This window comes from Trachemys scripta, chromosome 11 (assembly GCF_013100865.1).
Source record: "Trachemys scripta elegans isolate TJP31775 chromosome 11, CAS_Tse_1.0, whole genome shotgun sequence".
Lineage (NCBI taxonomy): Eukaryota > Metazoa > Chordata > Testudines > Emydidae > Trachemys > Trachemys scripta.
In genome coordinates this window covers 1,091,089-1,109,294 of record NC_048308.1, presented here as the reverse complement: position 1 = coordinate 1,109,294, position 18,206 = coordinate 1,091,089, and the positions used below count along the sequence as shown (strand labels likewise).

The following is an 18,206-nucleotide window of genomic DNA, read 5'->3' as shown; positions in this document are numbered from 1 at the left end:
CTGGGTCCAGCAATCACTCACACGCCTGTAGCTATTGTCCTTTGTTCCAGTCTCTCTCCAGTATCCTTGGGGGGTGGGGAGGCTCTCTCCTTAGCCAGCTGAAGACAAAATGGAGGGGTCTCCCAGAAGTTTAAATAGACTTTCTCTTGTGGGTGTAGACCCCCTCCTCTCTCCTATGCAAAGTCCAGCTCCAAGATGGAGTTTTGGAGTCACATGGGCAAGTCACATGTCCATGCATGACTGAATTCCTTACCAGCCAAGCCATGTTCTCGGGAAAGCTCCAATGTGGCTTGGCGTCTTCGAGTTCATTGTTGGCTTAAGTGGTTCTTGACTGGGCACTTAATGTGCACACCCCTTTCTCAAGACGCTGCCCAAATGCTTTACTCGGGCTATGAAGCCAGTACACAGCCACTATTCCTAACTTCACGTTCAAAAATGACACATGCCTACAAACAGGAGGAATGTGTTCAGTAGATCGTAACCTTTGCAGAGATACCCTAACCCTAAAACATATTCCGGTTATATCATATAGACGTTCATAAGCATATTCCCATGAAGCCTTATGGGGTACACCGTCACACACGTGACCTGCAAAGAAGCGCAGGAGGCCAGTGCTGTCTGGGAGTTCCCAAAAGACTGTCTCGCTGTCCACGTCTTCCCCGGGAGGTACAGAGCCGCTTGCAGGATCCAGCGTCCGGCTGTGACTGCAGGAGGGCGGGGGCGTCCGGATTCAGAGCGAGCTCCCCCAGGCGCTGGGCACTGCCCTTCCACTTAGTGGAGGAGAGGTGGGCTCAGGGGGCAATTTAAGGCACTAGTTTTTTCCCCTCAAGGATTTGCTTTCAAGTCCAGGTTAAATCACGAAGGACATGAGTTTCTGGAGAGTGGTGTCTGGCTAGGAGCTACATGTTCAGATCACAGGGGCTGGCCTTTCAGGACATAATACTGGAGTAGTAGGAGGACCAACAGCTGGGGGTGGGAGATGGGGAGCCCAGGGCTGGGATAGCAGGGGCTGCGGGTTGGGATTGAGGGGCACTGACAGAGTTGGGGGGAGGGGAGGGGGCTGGGTTAGCAGGGGGCTGAGGGTCGGGATTGAGGGGCACCGGCAGAGCTGAGGGGTGGGAGGGAGCCCAGGGCTGGGTTAGCAGGGGGACTAGCAGTCAGGATTGAGAGCCCACAACCACAGCAGCTGTGGGGCTAGGGGCCAGGACAAAGGTGCATGAACAGACCCATAAGCGGAAGCTTGCCCTGCACCTACCCCCTTGGCCCCGAGCCTGCGTTCTGCACTGCGTGGGAGTAGCACTCGCCAGCCCCATCCGTCTCTGCGGGGTGGGAATTCCGGGCCTGGCAGGGAGGTCGACCCCCCCGGGGTTTGCAGTGATGGTCATTCCCCACTTTGCAGCGACCGTGAGGCACAGCTGAGGGGGGAATTGCAGGAGGGCACAATAAACCCGCCGGCCACCCAACCACGCCGTCCTTTGTGAAAGGAAGTTCTTCGTATATTTCCAATGCTCCGTTCTCATTCGTTTCACTGGCTCTATTCCCCCCCCCCCCCCCCCCCTTCCTTTATTTATTGCTGCTCATTTCCACAACCCGCAAACCCCCGTCTGTCTAACCTGGCCCCAGCCCAGGGGATGAGCAAACCTTGCAGGGACGGTGCTGGTGCTAGGCCAGCGAATCCATTTGCAGATGAAACCTAAGCTCAGAGCTGGCTCTGGGCTCCAGGTGACCTCTGAGCTGCTGCTCGCCCTTGCTAAGCGGCTGTAACCTCAATTCCGGCTGACGCTGTCAGCAGCCCAATCCCAGGCTGTTCCTGGCCCTGCGAGAACGGCAGCGTTACAGCCCAGTTAACGTAGATGGACCCAGCTTGTAACTGGCTGGAAGCCCTGGCCGCTCTGCAGTGTGGGGTGGCAGGGGAGCGACCCCCAGAGCAGACAGTCAGCGAGTCCCTGACCCGGCTCTGCCATTGGCCCTGGGCACGCTCAGACTTCCCCTTCCATCCATGCTTTGGGGAACACGGGGCTACTAGCCACAAAGGCTCATCCCTCAGGTTGGTCTGCTGGTGGCCCCAAGCCAGCAGTGTATCCCCCAGCTGTGGTCTCCGGCTGCCGCCGCTGCCACCGGTACGAGAGACCAGGATGGAGTACGGAACCCAGGCGTCCTGGCTGGCAGAGCGTTAAGTGAAAACGAGGCCGACGGTATTCGGGGCCAGGTGATTCCTACAAGGGATCCGGGCCCAGGTGAGTTCATGTGTTGTGGGGAAGGCGAGTCCCTGGCTGGGGGGCCTGTGGGGAGGGGGGTTCTCCTCTCCACGTGCAGCCAGGCATCCAGGGAGCAGCTCCCTGCGCCATCCCTGCAGGCAGTTCAGCAGCCTGCCAGGGGCAGGGTGACAAGGGAGCCCTTGGCTCTGTGCCTTTAAGGGGAGAGCCAGAGCTGGGCAGGGCTGTGAGATCATTTCTCCTTGCAAGCCCAGTTGCTGTGTCAGTGGCTGCGTGGGACAGAGCCCCGAGAAGAGAGGGGGACGGGAGGAGGGGAGCCAGCTGCTGCGGGAGGCACCAGCCACGGGTAAGGGACCCACTTCGGCAGCAACTCTGCTTCCCGGGCATTTGGGGGCGTCGGGGGCTTGCTGGGCAGCCGCCCTGCGGCTTCGGTGCCTCCTGCAGCCGCAGCTCTGGGCACCGTCCAGGCAGAGCCGAGAGGCGCCTGCAGGGAGTTGGGGTGTAGGGGGGGAGGCAGCCTGTGCCCGTGTGGGGCCGGCTCCCGCTGGGTTTATTGCTCTCACGAGGTTGGTGAGAGTTTCCCAGCTGGTCTCCTGTGGCCTTAGTTAGCCTCTGGGCTGGGCAGTGCCAGGTGCTCTGTGCCGCAGCCCCCCGTGGCCGTCTGGGCACTGGCAGCTCCCGGGGCTCTCCCAGTCCCTCCCCCCCTTTCGGCTCCAGGATCTGGCTCTCAGAGGTGCTCAGCACCCACCGCCCATGGCACTGCAGGGGATCGGGCCTTGGTCTCTTGCCACCCGTCCCAGCTTCTCAGGTAGGAGCTGCTGCCCCTAGGAGCCTTGACGCCTAAACACCATGCTGAGGGGCCTTTTACAGATAGTTGGTATGCTCCACAGGGTGGCAGGGGTGGTGCCACCTTCTGGGGGGGAGAGCAGGGGTCAGTCCAGATCCCTGGGGATGGATGATTGCCCCTCTCCAGCCGCTTCCACTTAAGGATCCCAAAGTACATTGACGCACTCAGCTTCCCGCAGCCTGCCACAAGCGGGGGAAACTGAGGCAGGGGGCGAGGCAGAGAGTTGCCAAGGCCCCAGCATGAGTCTGTTGTAGCCTGGAATGGAACCCAGGCAGCCCAACTCCCGGTGCGGTGCCTCAAGCTGCGCTCAGAGCAGCCCCCGTGGGACGCTAGTGCTCCCCAGAGCTGTGGGTTCAAATCCCCACAGGGCCTTTCGCTCATCCCCGTCGGCCAGGCCGTTCACAGTGCTCCCGTGTCCTAGGACAGCCTGGCTCCAGCCTTCCTGGAGGACCTGGTGCTGGGTGCTGGCTGGGGCAGTGGCCTCACCCTGGCGCTCTGCGGGGTTTTGCAATCAGCAGCCAGGGCCCCCGAGCTGCAGAGGGCCCTGGTGCCCCCCCATCATGCAGCAGTTCACTAGCCCTGAACCCCCCCGAGGTACCCCCCACTCAGAGGGACGGCTGCTTGGCAGCATCTCCCATTCCTCTGCACCCTGGTGGGAGAGACTTACCCAGCCCCCTCCCCGCCAAACCTGCCAGCACAGCCACGTTCCCGCCCTCTGGCCCCCACCCAGCAGCTCCATCCCATGCAAACACCTGCCCACGGCCAGCAATCCGTGATCAAAGTGGGACCCTTCGCTCTGCCCTGTCCTCCCCCGTCCAACGGCTGGAAATCCCCCTGGCTCTGCTGGGGCAGCGAAGTGAAGTCCGTGGGGCTGGGCCGGTTCCCACCAGCTGAGGGGCCCATCCCCTCCCGTCTCGCCCCCACCAGGCGCTAGGGCACTCCTCCCCCGTTCTCCACGGTCCCCCAAGCCAAGCTCTTTCCCTGCACCGACGGGACAGCGGTTCTTGCCTGGATCTGCGCTGGGCTGGGAGGAGACGCTCCGACCTGGGACCCCGTGTGGGGAGGGTGAAGGCTGAGCGATGGGCAGGTGGACGATCTCAGCGGGTGCGGGGGGAGCCAGGGGCCTTGGGAGTGCCCTGGCTTTGGGCGCTCTGCTGAGGGGCCCAGAGTGCGGCCAGGTGGGGGGAAGCGGGGTGCTTCTCTCCTCCGACTGGCTTTGCCCCAGGGGAGAGCAGGCAAGGGGCCGTATGTCCCCAGCCCCAGAGAAGGGCCTGCAAAGAGGCGAATGCCAGAAGGGCCCAGGAGCAGAGCCCAGATCAGAGACAGTCGCCCAGTTCCCCCTGGGTTGAGCCCTTGTGTGTGGCTAAAGCCTCTTCCCCCAAGGCAGCTGGAGAGCGCCCCACAGCCCTGGTTCAGTCCCCTTCGACAGGCTGGCTGGAGCAGCTCCCGCCTGTGAGTGTGGACCTCCGGGCAGCCACCCAGGCAGGCCAGGCGGTACGCTCAGCCAGGAGACGGCACAGAGCCAGGGACAAACAGGAACTGGGGAGGGATCGTCAGTGGCTTGAGCATTGGCCTGCTAATCCCAGGGGTGTGAGTTCAATCCCAAATCAGCACTTGGTCCTGCTAGTGAAGGCAGGGGGCTGGACTCTGTGACCTTTCGGGGTCCCCTCCAGCTCTAGGAGGTAGGTCTATCTCCATAAGTCCTGGGTCTCTCGCCACAGTGCCAGCCAGCTGTGAGGAAGTGGGACTGTCCTTAATGTTTCCTCTGAATATTGTGTGGGTGCCTCAGTTTCCCCTATGCATTCCTTAAGTCTCTAGGTGGGGAAAGGCCAGGGTGCATAAATCCCTGACACTCTGTCTCCTGGCAACAAATGGCCAGGGCCCCTTCCCCCCCTGCAAGGGGATGCTAAAGGTGTGGGAGAACAAAGAGGTCAGGTGACCTGGCCCGGGAAAGGAATTCAGCAGAGAAGGAGGGGCTGGAGGGGGTTTCAGTTTGGAGCTGGCTGGGGACTAGGAGTGAGGGCAGACGGGGGTGTCTGGCTCGCTGGGCCCCAGAATGGACCCGGCTGAGGGGTCCCATTCGCTGTACCTACAAGCTCTGTTTTAGACCGTGTTCCTGTCATCTAATAAACCTCTGTGTTACTGGCTGGCTGAGAGTCATGTCTGACTGCGAAGTGGGGGTGCAGGACCCTCTGGCTTCCCCAGGACCCCGCCGGGGTGGACTCGCTGTGGGAAGCGCACGGAGGGGCAGGAGGTGAAGCCGTGTGAGCGTCTTGCCCTGAAGACAGTCTGCTCCGAGGGAGAGGAGGCTCCCCAGAGTCCTGACTGGCTTTGTGGGGAGCAGTTCCAGAGCATCGCCCGGGGACTCCGGGACATCAGCCCCCAGGGGCTCTCCAGCCAAGCCACCACCCAGCCCAACTGGACTGTGTGTTTGTTCTGCCCAGCAGCTCCTGAAAGTCTGAGCTGGGCTGCTTGCCTGCCCAGCCTGGCTAATAGCCATTGATGGACTCCACCTCCATGAATCTATCTAGCTCCCCTTTGAACCCCGTTATAGTCTTAGCCTTCACAACACCCTCTGGCCAGGAGTTCCAGAGGCTGACAGTGCGTTGCGTGAAAAAATACTTTCTTGTGTTTGTTTTAAACCTGCTGCCTATTAAAACACCCTCGGGCTTTTCCTGAATCCGGAGCGTGCTCCAGGGCCAGAAGTGCAGCTGAAGGGCTGAAAGAGGTGACTGGAGATGGCTGTGTGAAGGCAGCCCCTGACAGCCACCCGTGCTGCTCTGCGGGGGCACCCCAGTCCTGTTTTTAAACTCCCCTGCCCTGCTGTCCTGGCCCTGGGGCTCCCCCAGCAGTGCCAGTGCCCCTCAATCCTGACCCACAACCCCTGATATCCCAGCCCTGGGCTCCCCCCAACAGCTGTCCTGGTGCCCCTCACTCCTGACCTGCAGCCTCCTGCTGCCCCAGCCTTGGTCTCCCTCCGCCCCAGCTCTGCCAGTGCCCCCAATCCCAATGTGCAGCTCCCCCACTGCTGTAGCAACCTTGAGGTAGCTACAGACTCAGGACAGCGGCAGAGATGAAACCGAAGGGAACTGCCGAGTAGCGGCAGCCACTCTGCGGTCCCGGGCAGGCGGGGCCAAGACCCCGGTATCAGCTGGCCCAACCGAGGAGAGTCAGAAGAAACAAGGTGTGTGAGCTACACAGCGAACAAACAGGACCCTATCACCAGACTGTTGGTGGCAGCCGGGCGAGTGCCAGTCCCCCACCAGCAGTGATAACACAAAGGAGAAATGCAGATTGGTTTGCAGGCCAGCACGCCACAGGGCCTATGAGATTGAGCAGGCTGCAGTGGCCTGACGGTGAAGGCCACGTCCCTTGGGTGGGCACTGTACGAGTCACCCGGCCCCAGCAAGTCCGCAGCTGCTGGCCCAGAAGCTACAACAACTGCAAAGGCAGTTGAAGGAAAGATGGAGCAACCGGTGTGGAACTTGGAGCAGGGGTGACCTGGCATTTGGAGGCGACACCGGGCAGTCAGTCTGTGTGCACATGGCTGGAATGCTGCTGTCGCAGCACCTCTGTCACCGGTGCCCTTAATAAAGAGCTAATTTGTTTCACACGCCTGGAGCCCTCTCGTGTTATCATCCCGTGCACGGTGTATGAAACCCCTGCTCTTCCAGTCCTGAGCTCCCCCGCAGCTCTGCCGACACCCCCGTCCTGCTGCAGAGTGCCATGGTGTCAGGGGGCAGGAGCTGGCAGGATAAGCCAGGCAAACATGACTGTATTGAATGACTCTGGTGTTTTCTCTTGCTAGGTGCCCGTCGGGCCAAGCCCCTGACAACAGTCCCATGGCATTGCACCTCTACAGCCCCCGTGAGTGTACCCGGAGCGTCCCCCAGGCTGAATGGTGTGTGGGCGGGGCAGGAGTGAATGACATGGGTTTGGGCGAGTCACGGGGCGTGGTCAGACCCAGTCACAATCCTGCCAGCACTGGCGGTGGGGGGCCGGCCTGCCCCCTGTGGTGTCTGGGCCCCAGCCTCGTCCTGATCCCTGGGTCTGTGGAGCTCGAGCGATCAGCAAACCTGAAACGGGCTAGAGCAGCGCATATCGGGGCGGGGGTGGGGAGCTTGGACAGCTGGGGCAGGGCGGGGCCAGCCAGCATCTGGGGCTCCCTGCGGTCATGTCTGCTGTGACCCCAGGGAAGCTGGGCGAGCTACAGCACTTCCCCCGTGGCCACTAGGGTGACCAGATGTCCCGATTCTATGGGGCAGTCCCAAGATTTGCGGCTTTTTCTTATATAGGATCCTATTACCCTCCACCCTCTGTCCCGATTTTTCACACTTGCTGTCTGGTCACCCTTGTGGCCACTAGCTCTCCACGGGTGAGCTAATCCCTCCAGGCCAGCCGGGGAGCAGGGCCCATACGGGAGAACAGAGGCACCCCGGACATGGAACTACAACTCCCAGGAGGCCCCCGGCATAGGGACAGGAATTCCAGTCGGGATCAGTCTGTTCCAAGGCTGTGCCCCAAATGCCCCCAGGGCCGCTCAAGGGCTGGCATCTTTGGGACGAGTCCAATTCACCCAGGGTGGCTCAGCGGCGGGGTTCTCCACACCACGGAAGAGGAGAAGTCTCTGGGGGCAGATCCTCTGGTGTAAAACTGCTGATTCTGCCCATTTGCACCAGCCGAGGAGCTGGCCCCATGTGAGGTGTAATGGGAGAGTGCGGACTCTGAGCTCAGGCACCCTGGTGTGAATCTGGAGTGACCCCGCTCCTGAATCATTGTAACTATGGCCGAATTGCCCCCCCACCTGCCTTTCGGAGTGCTGCGGCCATTGTCTCGTAGGTACAAGTGCATGTAGGTCTATCACAGGCTCTAAAGGGTTAACAGTGTAGTAGGTTTGCACCAGTGATGCTGGTTGCATGATGGGGCAAGTGCCGATGAGCCCCAATGGTCCCCTTAGGAGACCCCATATCACCGGGGAGCCGGCCACTCCCAGCGGTGCCACTTCCGCGGTCTTCCCTCGCTGAGCACCTGCTCTCCCCGCCCGCCCGCAGGCCTCCAGCTCGATGAGACCCTGGAGCAGATGCAGCAGGGGACTCTGATGCGGAAGGTGAAGTCCAAGAGCTGGAAGAAGCAGCGATACTTCAAGCTGCAGGACGACTGCATGACTGTCTGGTACAAGTCCAAGAAGAACGGCAACACCAAATATACCTGTGAGTACAGCCACTGCTGTGTGCCAGCCCACTGGGCGCTCAGTAGGGTTCAGAGTGAACAGTGTGCGGCTGTGTATGCACAAACCAAGGTGTGTGTCTGGTGGGTGGCCAAACATGGGTATGTGCATGGTAGACATGTGATTGTATATATGGGTGGTTAGATGAGTGTGTGTGTGATTGTGTATGTGTGTGCATGCGTGTCCATGCAGGAAGGTGTCCCCCATGTCCCTCCCACTTGGAGCCCTGAGATTCCTTTCAGACAGCCCCTGCTTTGTCGTGATGCTCTGCTTGGGATCTGCTTGAGGTTAGGGACACCAGCCTGTCCACCACACCAGCAAAGTCCCGAGACTCTGCCAGTCTTAACTTGCCCAAGGAGGTGCCATGCAGCGACGCTCAGTTCCCGTCACAGAATGCTCACCAAAATGATTAAAGCCGCTGCCTCCAAAGAGCCGGTACACACCACAGCCTACTCCCCTGTGCTCACAGGGTTTACAGGCAAACCAGAAGGGCTGTGAAGAATGAGCAGAGATTGAAGGGACAGAGAACGTGTGCGTCTGGTTACAAATCAAACAAACGTGAAAACAGGGTTTTGCGTGTCTAGAACTTACCAGTCACAAGCCGGGTCTCTGGCAATGGCTCGTTTACGGTCAGTTCTCAGTGTCTTCAACCCACAGGCCCAAAGGATCCACCTTTCACAGATCCCACGAGCGCTGGCCTCTTTCCCCCGTCGGTGGTGGATAACTAAGGGGTTCTCTCCCCTTCTTTTTCTACTCCAGTCAACTTTTGCAATGTATTCTTTGGAAGCGTCTCCCCAGAGAACGTTTCCCCCTGCAGTTTGTCTCTCCCTGGTGACTTCCCCTCCCCTGTCAAATCGGACGTGAACGTAACATCTGTTGTCTCTGGCAGCCCCCAGCTGAGTTTACATTGGAGACCCCGGCAAACAGGCAGGAATCATTCCGCTGTGTGTCAAGTGTTCCTGAAATACGTTTTTGGGGCACATGTTCCCAGCACGCAGCCGCAACTCCTGACACGCAGCACCCAGTGATATTAACGACCGCTGGCATAACAGACCTTTTATAGTGCATGGATATTGCAGACAGTTGCTTGTTCTTTGGGGTTCAGATCCCCCATGAAGGCCAAAAGTATAACAGGGCTCAAAAAAGAATGAGAGAAGTTGCTGGAGGACAGGTCCATCAGTGGCTATTAGCCAGGATGGGCAGGGACACAACCCCATGATCTTTAAATCTCTGATGGCCAGATGCTGGGAGTGGACGACAGGGGATAGATCACTTGATGATTCCCTGTTCTGTTCATTCCCTCTGGGGCACCTGGCATTGGTCGCTGTCGGAAGACAGAACACTGGGCTGGATGGACCTTTGGTCTGACCCAGTCTGGCCGTTCTTATATTTTTCCCCCAGGGTGTCTGACTCTAATTGTCAGACCCTCCATTCTCCAGCCCCCCATCACAGCCCCCTTTCTGCCATCACAGAATCATAGAATATGGGGGGACCTCAGGAGGTATCTAGTCCAACCCCCTGCTCAAAGCAGGACCAACCTCAACTAAATCATCCCAGCCAGGGCTTTGTCAAGCTGGGCCTTAAAAATCTCTAAGGAAGGAGATTCCATCACCTCCCTAGGGAACCCATTCCAGTGCTTCACCACCCTACTAGTGACAAAGTGTTTCCTAATATCCAACCTAGACCTCCCCCACTGCAACTTGAGACCATTGCTTCTTGTTCTGTCATCTGCCACCACTGAGAACAGTCTAGATCCATCCTCTTTGGAACCCCCTTTCAGGTAGTTGAAAGCAGCTATCAAATCCCCCCTCACTCTTCTCTTCTGCAGACTAAACAATCCCAGTTCCCTCAGCCTCTCCTCATAAATCATGTGCTCCAGCCCCCTAATCATTTTTGTTGCCCTTCACTGGACTCTTTCCAATTTTTCCACATCCTTCTTGTAGTGTGGGGCCCAAAACTGGACACAGTTCTCCAGATGAGGCCTCACCAATATCGAATAAAGGGGAATGATCACGTTCCTCGATCTGCTGCCCCTACTTATACAGCCCAAAATGCCATTAGCCTTCTTGGCAACAAGAGCACACTGTTGACTCGTATCCAGCTTCTCGTCCACTGTAACCCCTAGGTCCTTTTCTGCAGAACTGCTGCCTAGCCACTCGGTCCCTAGTCTGTAGCAGTGCATGGGATTCTTCCGTCCTAAGTGCAGGACTCTGCACTTGTCCTTGTTGAACCTCATCAGATTTCTTTTGGTTGGTTACGGGATCGAGTCTAGGTCACTCTGTATCCTGTCCCTACCCTCCAGCATATCTACCACTCCTTCCAGCTTAGTGTCATCTGCAAACTTGCTGAGAGTGCAGTCCACACCATCTTCCAGATCATTAATGAAGATATTGAACAAAACCGGCCCCAGGACCGACCCTGGGGCACTCCGCTTGATACCAGCTGCCAACTAGACATGGAGCCGACAATCTAGCCAGCGTTCTATCCTGTGGGAGACCATGGGTGCTGTATGGGTCAGGGAAGCGATCACCAACGGGGTCTCCAGAGCAGGGTCCCTATTGTGTAGGGCCTCCCAGTGTTTAGATACCAAGGGACAGACCCCAGGGACGGAGGGATGGACAGGTGGATCTGGGGCGATGATATCTGGCTCAGGCCCTGCCCCCCTCTAGAGCCTGACCCATCCCTCCCTTCCAGTCTCCATCAGCGATGTGGAGACAGTGCGGGAGGGTCACCAGTCCGAGGTGCTGCAGAGCCTGGCTGAGGAGTTCCCGCCCGAGCACAGCTTCACCGTCGTCTTCCACGGGCGGCGCGGGAACCTGGACCTGATCGCCGGCTCCCCCGAGGAGGCGCAGTGCTGGGTCCGGGGCCTGCGCCGCCTGGTGGAGATCGTCACCAAGATGGACCAGCAGGAGAAGATGGATCAATATCCTTCCGCCGGCCTGGCCCCAAGCCCCGGTTCCCCTTCCCCTTGCCCCCTCAGTGCCCTTCCACCCACGCAGAGGAGCAAAGCCGGGGGCATGGCTGGGAGACACCCCAGTCAGCCTGGGGGACGGGCCTGCCTGCCTCGATGTCCCCTGGATGTCTCCTCCCCAGTGGATGGGGAAGGGATGTGCCATATGCTCATGTCCTGGAGGCATTGGGAGCTGGCAGGCGTTTAGCTAGGTCAGTGAGGGGGGATATCACCGGTGCCCACAGCCTATGGACGGCCCCCGTCTGTTCCCCTCCCCGTCCTCAGGCAGGGTACTCTCAGCCCCCCGTCCCGTCGCTTTCCTTAGCTCCCCCGGCAGGTGGATCTGCGACTGGTTCCAGAAGGCCGATAAGAACAAGGATGGGCGCATGAGCTTCAAGGAGGTGCGGCAGCTCCTCAAGATGATGAACATGGACATGAACGAGGACCATGCGCTCCGGCTCTTCCAGGTGAGCGCCGTGCTGGGGGGCGGGCCAAGCTCGGTGCCTCCCCTTTCCTTGCCCCCCAAAGACTGGCCACCCCCACCCAAAGGCTGTTTTCAGAAGGAAACCCTCTGACGGAGCAGGTCACATCCATCCATCCATCCATCCATCCATCCACTCAATGACCATCCATCCATACTCATCATCCATCCATCCATCCATTGACCGTCCCATCATCCATCTGTACCCATCATCCATCCATCATCCATCCTGCCAGGGGCGGGTGGGGCATGCACTGGCACTGTCAGTCCTGCAGCGTCCCCCAGGCCCTGCTCTCGCTGCAGATGGCCGACGGGTCGGAGTCGGGGACGCTGGAGGGCGAGGAGTTCGTGCTGTTCTACAAGGCGCTGACGCAGCGAGACGATGTGCTGGGCGTCTTCCAGGCGTTCTCCCAGGACGGGAAGAAGCTGACCCTGCTGGAGTTTGTGGATTTCTTGCAGCAGGAGCAGCTGGAGGGGGAGAACACGCAGGAGTTCGCCATGGAGCTGATTGCCAGATATGAGCCGTCTGAGAGCGGTGAGGGTCACGGAACGGAGCAAGGGAAGGGACCAGCCCCGGGGGCCGAGGCAGCTTGTTCTCTACAGGGCCCGGCCAGCTCTTTGCTTGGTCTGTTACATGGGGCTCTCGGCCTTTCCTGGGGGTGGAGGGTTCCCAGCCAGATTCCTCGCCCAGACTGGGAGCAATGGGGCTCACCCTTTCCAGGATGGTGCCCCCTTATTCAAAGCTCAGTTTTCGTGATCCCCTTACAACTGCCCGTTACCTGCGTTTCTCGGACCCGCTAGATGTTTAGTGATTTTTTCCTCCCTCTTACTATGGTCTCTTGTATTTGATTAGCTCTGGTCATTGCCAGGATCTCTCTTCTCCCCTTTTGGGAAGATTGGCACCACACTTGCTTTCCTCCAAGCAGCTAGGAGCTCTCCTCTTGCCCTGGGCTCAGGGCACCGCAGGGGACGGGTCCCTCGCCGGGCGGGGTGGCTGGACCGAGCTCCCCGGTCTCTTGACGTTGCTCCTCCATCTCCAGCCAGGGCGCGCCATGTGCTGAGCCTTGACGGCTTCCTCCTGTACCTGCGCTCGCCGGAAGGCGCCATCTTTAACCCCACTCACGAGCCGCTTTGTCAGGACATGACCCAGCCCCTCTGCCACTATTTCATCTCCTCCTCGCACAACACCTACCTGCTGGAGGACCAGCTCCGGGGCCAGAGCAGCGTCGAGGGCTACATCAGGTACCTGAGGAGAAGGCAGCTGCTCCCGAAGGGCATCGCCTGGTCTCCACGGGGGGCAGCGTCGGGTACGAAGGGCTGTGGGGGGCCTCTGGGTTCATCCTGCCCCTGTGTCCCGGTGTGGCGGGAGGGGAGCTGTGGTTTTGCTGGAGGTGCTGCCTTTCCAATGAGATATAAACCCAATGCCTGACCACGCAGGGTCATCAGGTCCCCCTGCCCCCTTTCAGCAGAGCCGTGGGGCTAGCCCCACCTACCGGCCAAGTTCAATATGGGAAACTTCATTCTCCCACCCTAAGCCCCTGCCTGCATGGGATATTCCGTCGCTGCCTGTCTCGTGGAGCAGCTGCCATGCTCCGCGCAGAGGTGGCTGCATCACTGTGGTAGGCAGGGCCGTCCCTGCAGAGGGATCAGCATTGATTGCTTTGGGGCCAAGTAGGAGGCGCTGGGGCACACTGCGGTCGAGTCATTAGAGCCCGGGAGTCGGGGACAGAGGGAGTCCATCGCTGGCGGCGTTAGACCTGGCCCCGGTTACTCCTCTGTGTATCGCAGCCGCAGGAGCGCGGGCCGGGCCCCGTCGTGCCGGCCACTGCACGCACACGGGGGGACTGTGCCTGTGCTAAGAGCTGGCACAACAGTCAGGAAGGTCGCTACTCCAGATGGAAACCGAGGCCCAGGGAAATGCAGCCACTTGCCCACTGGCTGTGGCAGAGCTGGGAGCTGCCCCGGCTTTCCCCAGGCCAGGCCAGTCCTGCCTGCCCGGCAGCCCTGGCGCGTTACGTCGGAAGCACCATCGAGCAGGGGGCAGCCCAGGGTGGGTTGGGGACCGGGCTAGGCTGCGGCGAGCCAGCGTCACACGCCCCAGGGAGCAGGGCGGTGGTACCGGTGGGGGGCGCTGAGCAGCCGGGGGGGGGTCGTCTCACGGGGCGTCTCCTTGGCAGGGCTCTGAAGCGGGGCTGCCGCTGCTTGGAGGTGGACTGCTGGGACGGGCCCAGTGGGGAGCCCGTCGTGTACCATGGCCACACGCTCACCTCCAAGATCCCCTTCAAGGACGTGGTCAGCACTCTGGGGCAGTACGCCTTCCAGGTAGGGAAGCCCCCTGCCAGTAGGGGGCGTTCTCAGCGGGGGTCATGACCCCAGGGTGGGTCACGACGGGGGTCAGGGGGTCAGGAGCACCCTACCCTTCTCCTCTTGCTAAGTGGGTCGCGGGATCCCACTACGGGAGAGGCCAAGGCTGGCACTGCCCTATGGCATGTTTGCAGCGCCCCCTTGTGGTGGCAGCCGCTGCCACGGGCTCGGCGCTGGGAGCCACTCGCCCCAGGGGAGGTGAGTGTTGAGCAGCTGCCCCGTCCCGCTCAGAGGTGGCTGCATCAGTGTGGCAGGCGAGGGCGTCCCGCCGGAGGAGAGACGCTCTCTGGGGATTAACGGCGTTGGCTTTGGGGACAGGTAGGAGGCACCAGGCTGGGTCACCTGCCCAAACCCCGGCACTGGCTGAAGTGCTGCAAGCATGATCCAGGCCCCAGGTTTCTTCAGCTCCATTCAGCTTCCCTCCCACCCTTTGGGACGGGCGCAGTGCGGAAGGGGCGAGGTCGTCACCGCAGCCTCCTGTCGCCGGGTTCTGCTGCAGCGCTAGGTGGTGTCATGCTGCAGGGAGGGGGCAGGGGCTTGGCAGGGGGCGGGGGGCTCAGCAGGGGGTGCGGGGCGGGGGCTCGGCAGGGGGTGCGGGGCGGGGGCTCTCTCCCCTCATACTAAAGGCTGGTCCTGCTGGCACCTTTCAGCCTCGCCCCCTAGGAAGACAGACGGGTTCTTGCCCCGCTTGGTGCCCGTGGGAGGCCCTGGTGGCCGAGGGGACCCGGAGGCTCTGGCCTGGTCTTGGCGCCTGAGCCGCTGGCTCTTTGCTTGGCAGGCATCCGACTATCCCGTCATCTTGTCCCTGGAGAACCACTGCGGCCCGGAGCAGCAGGACCTCATGGCCCAGCACCTGAAGGGCATCCTGGGAGAGCGGCTGCTCACGGCCCCCCTCGACGCCCACGACCCCACGCAGCTGCCTTCGCCGGAGGTAGGGGACGGGCTGGGGGGCTGTCGCTGGGGGGCCTGGCCCATGGCTCTGAGCTCCCGCTCGGCCATCCCACCCCCCGGTGACGCCTGCCTCCCACCCCCGCACGCCACCCCTCAGCACACTGCCCTGAGCGCAGCAGCCGTTCCCACAGGGCCCTGGGCTGGGCACTCGCTCGGGCTGGGGCTGCACTGGGGGGCTGCATTTCCCCCCGTCTCCAGTGGGGGCGCTCTCCTGCCTCCGTCTGCACCGCCATCCCCACCCATAACGTGTCTGTCCACCCTGCCAGGCTTCCTGCATCCCTCCCTCCATCCCTCCCCTCCTCTGCATCCCTCCCCTCCCTCCCCTCCCCTGCATCCCTTCCTCCCTCCATCTACCCCCCCTTCATCCCCTCCATCCCTCCCCTCTCGCTGCATCCCTCCCTCCACCCACCCCCCCTGCATCCCCTCCCCTGCATCCCTCCCCTCCCACTGCATCCCTCCCTCCCTCCCCTTCCCTCCCCTGCATCCCCTCCCCTGCATCCCTCCCTCCATCCCTCCCCTCCCACTGCATCCCTCCCTCCCTCCATCCCCTCCCCTCCCCTGCATCCCTCCCTCCCTCCATCCCCTCCCCTCCCGCTGCATCCCTCCCTCCATCCCTCCCCTCCCCCTCCCTCCATCCCTCCATCCTCGCCTCCATTCAGCCCCTCTCCCGGGTGTCCTGCAGGAACTGAGAGGAAGGATCATTCTGAAGGGGAAGAGGGCAGAGAGCCTGGCGCACTCGCCGGACGAGGCCCCGGAGGGGGAGGTGTCCGAGGACGATGATGGGCCGGAGGCAGAGGAAGAGATCCTGAGCCAGGAGGCCAAGAGGAAGGCCAAGGTACAGAGACACCCTCCCCCAGGCGGGAGCACCGCACCAGGGCCGGGGGCTCTGTGAATGGGCGGCTGCTCCCGATGGGTGCTGGCTCCCAGCTGGTAGCGGCGTCCCCCAGGGACAGCTCCGTGCAGTGGGCCGACACCCTCCTGCACCCCACATGGGGGCTTCCCGGGGCTCACCATCCCCGCCCCAGATCGCCCTGGGAGCTGGGGGAAACGCCTGCCCTGGCCTGGCTCCGAGCTGCCGTAACCCAGCCAGGGCGCCCGGGCCTTGGCCGTCTCCATTGGTTTGAGCTTCTGCCAGGAGTTATCCCGGCCTCCTGGTGACCCTGAGATCGGCTGCCCAGGGCAGGGCCGGCTCTAACTTTTTTGCTGCCCCAAGCAGCAAAAAAAAGTGCCGCCCTGCCAAGCCCCCCTGCTGAGCGCCGCGCCCCGCGCTGCCCCCCCACCGAGCCCCGCGCCGCCGGAACCCCCCCCCCGAGCGCTGCGCCCCGCACCGCCCCCCCACCGAGCGCTGCGCTGCCGGAACCCCTCCCTGAGCGCCGTGCCCTGCGCCGTCCCCCCGCTGAGCCGCCGGAGTGCCCCCCCGCGTGGAATGCCGTGCCGCGCTGCCCCCCGCCACCCCAAGATTGGCCGCCCCTTACCAGGTGCCGCCCCAAGCATGTGCTTGGTTGCCTGGTGCCTGGAGCGGGCCCTGGCCCAGGGGCTCTGCCCACGACTGCATGGCCCAGCCGCCCAGCAGCGATGGGCATCTCAGTGCTGGTGCCAGCCCCGGCAGGCGCGGCTTCCCCCAGACACTGGCCCACCTCCGGGGGCAGGAGCAGCTTGGTGCCCGGGGCCCATCCAACCTGCCCGGCAGCTGGTGCTCCAAGTGCCGGCGCCTCCGGCCGTCAGCCCTGCCCCCCAGGCTCTGACCCGCTTGGCCCTTCGCAGAAGTCCCAGGCCAAGGAGCTGTCTGACTGCATCATCTACTGCCACAGCGTCCCCTTCCGCGGCTTCCAGCCGGCGCTTGCCCGCCGCCGGCCCTACGAGATGGCCTCCCTGCCCGAGGCCAAGGCCAGGAAGCTGATCAAGGAGGCGGGTAAGGGGTAAGGGGGGGGCCCGGCCGGGGGACTGCGGGGGCAGCGAAGGGGAGAAATCCCAGCCGCTGAGAGGAGCATCCAAGCGCTCCAGGGCCAACACAGGGCTCTCCTGCTGGGACCCCAGAGCTCTGGCAGGGGGTGCGGGACAGAGCTGGCGTTTAAACCCCCAGCTCGGCCTCCCGGCCAGCAGCAGCCCCCCAGACAACCAAACCGGGTCCTGTTCCCGACGGGCCAGATCGCCTGAGATCCAGCACCGGGCTGGGGGGGCAGGACTCCTGGGTTCTCTTCCCAGGTCTGGGAGGGGAATGGGGTCTAATGGTTGGAGTGGGGGGGGGGGGGGCTGGGAGCCAGGACTCCTGGGTTCTATCCCTGGCTCTGCCACTGCTTCCCTCTGGGAGCTTGGGCAAGGCCCTTCCCCCACCCCTGTGCCTCTGTTTCCCCTGCCACCCAATGGGGCTGATGATACTGACCGTGCTTTGAGATCCGGGCAGAGTGTCGCTGATTCCCAGACCCACCGCAGGGGGGAGGGTCCCGGGCCTGCGTCAGACAGGCTCAGCCCAGATGGTCCCTTCTGGCCGTCAGTTTCTGGAGCCATGGGTGGGCAGCTTCAGTAGCGAAGCCCCAGGTGTCTGGGTCGCAGAGACCGAGCTTTGCCCCCCCACCCCACCCCACCCCAGCCAGGGCAGGGCAGTGCCAGGCCAGGGGCCAGTTCTGAGCCCATCAGCTCCTCGCAGCCTGGCAAAATCCACCGCCCTTGGCAGCCGGCGCCCCCAGCCCGGGGTGCAACTGCCCTGGCCCTGCATAGCCTGCGCTGCTCTGTCCAGCCAGTGGCTGGGTCAGAGCCCCAGCCCCACGCCCAGCCCCACGCCCAGCCCCTCGTCCGCCGGGCTCTTGGGCTGGGGCGGCCCTGGCCCATCAGCTCTCTGCACAGGTGGGGTGGGGGGGCCTCTGTGAGTGGAGGGTGGGTGAGGGGTGCCTGTGGGTGGGTGAGGGGGTCTCTGAGGGGGAGGGGGTCGGTTGGGCTGTGGGGAGATGGGTGAGGAGGCCTCTAGGGGGAGGGGTCGGTCGGGCTGTGGGGGGGCGAGGGGGTCTCTGAGGGGGAGGGGTCGGTCGGGCTGTGGGTGGGCAAGGAGGCCTCTACGGGGAGGGGTTGGTTGGGCTGTGGGGAGATGGGCGAGGAGGTCTCTGAGGGGCAGGGGTCAGTTGGGTTGTGGGGGGGGGGCGAGAGGGTATCTGAGGGGGAGGGGTCGGTCGAGC

At 62.2% G+C, this 18,206-nt stretch overlaps 1 protein-coding gene across 1 annotated transcript in view; it reads left to right on the top strand.

Moving 5' to 3' along the window:
• Positions 1-6,896: 6,896 nt before the first annotated feature.
• Positions 6,897-18,206, top strand: part of PLCD4 (phospholipase C delta 4) — a 13,967-nt gene continuing 2,657 nt past the window's right edge. The window contains exons 1-10 of the mRNA XM_034786558.1: positions 6,897-6,930; positions 8,115-8,273; positions 10,985-11,213; positions 11,578-11,707; positions 12,025-12,256; positions 12,762-12,963; positions 13,899-14,043; positions 14,864-15,016; positions 15,719-15,871; positions 16,801-16,948. Of these exons, the coding sequence (XP_034642449.1) occupies positions 6,906-6,930; positions 8,115-8,273; positions 10,985-11,213; positions 11,578-11,707; positions 12,025-12,256; positions 12,762-12,963; positions 13,899-14,043; positions 14,864-15,016; positions 15,719-15,871; positions 16,801-16,948 (1,576 nt within the window). The 5' untranslated portion in view covers positions 6,897-6,905. The remainder of the gene's footprint in view (positions 6,931-8,114; positions 8,274-10,984; positions 11,214-11,577; positions 11,708-12,024; positions 12,257-12,761; positions 12,964-13,898; positions 14,044-14,863; positions 15,017-15,718; positions 15,872-16,800; positions 16,949-18,206) is intronic.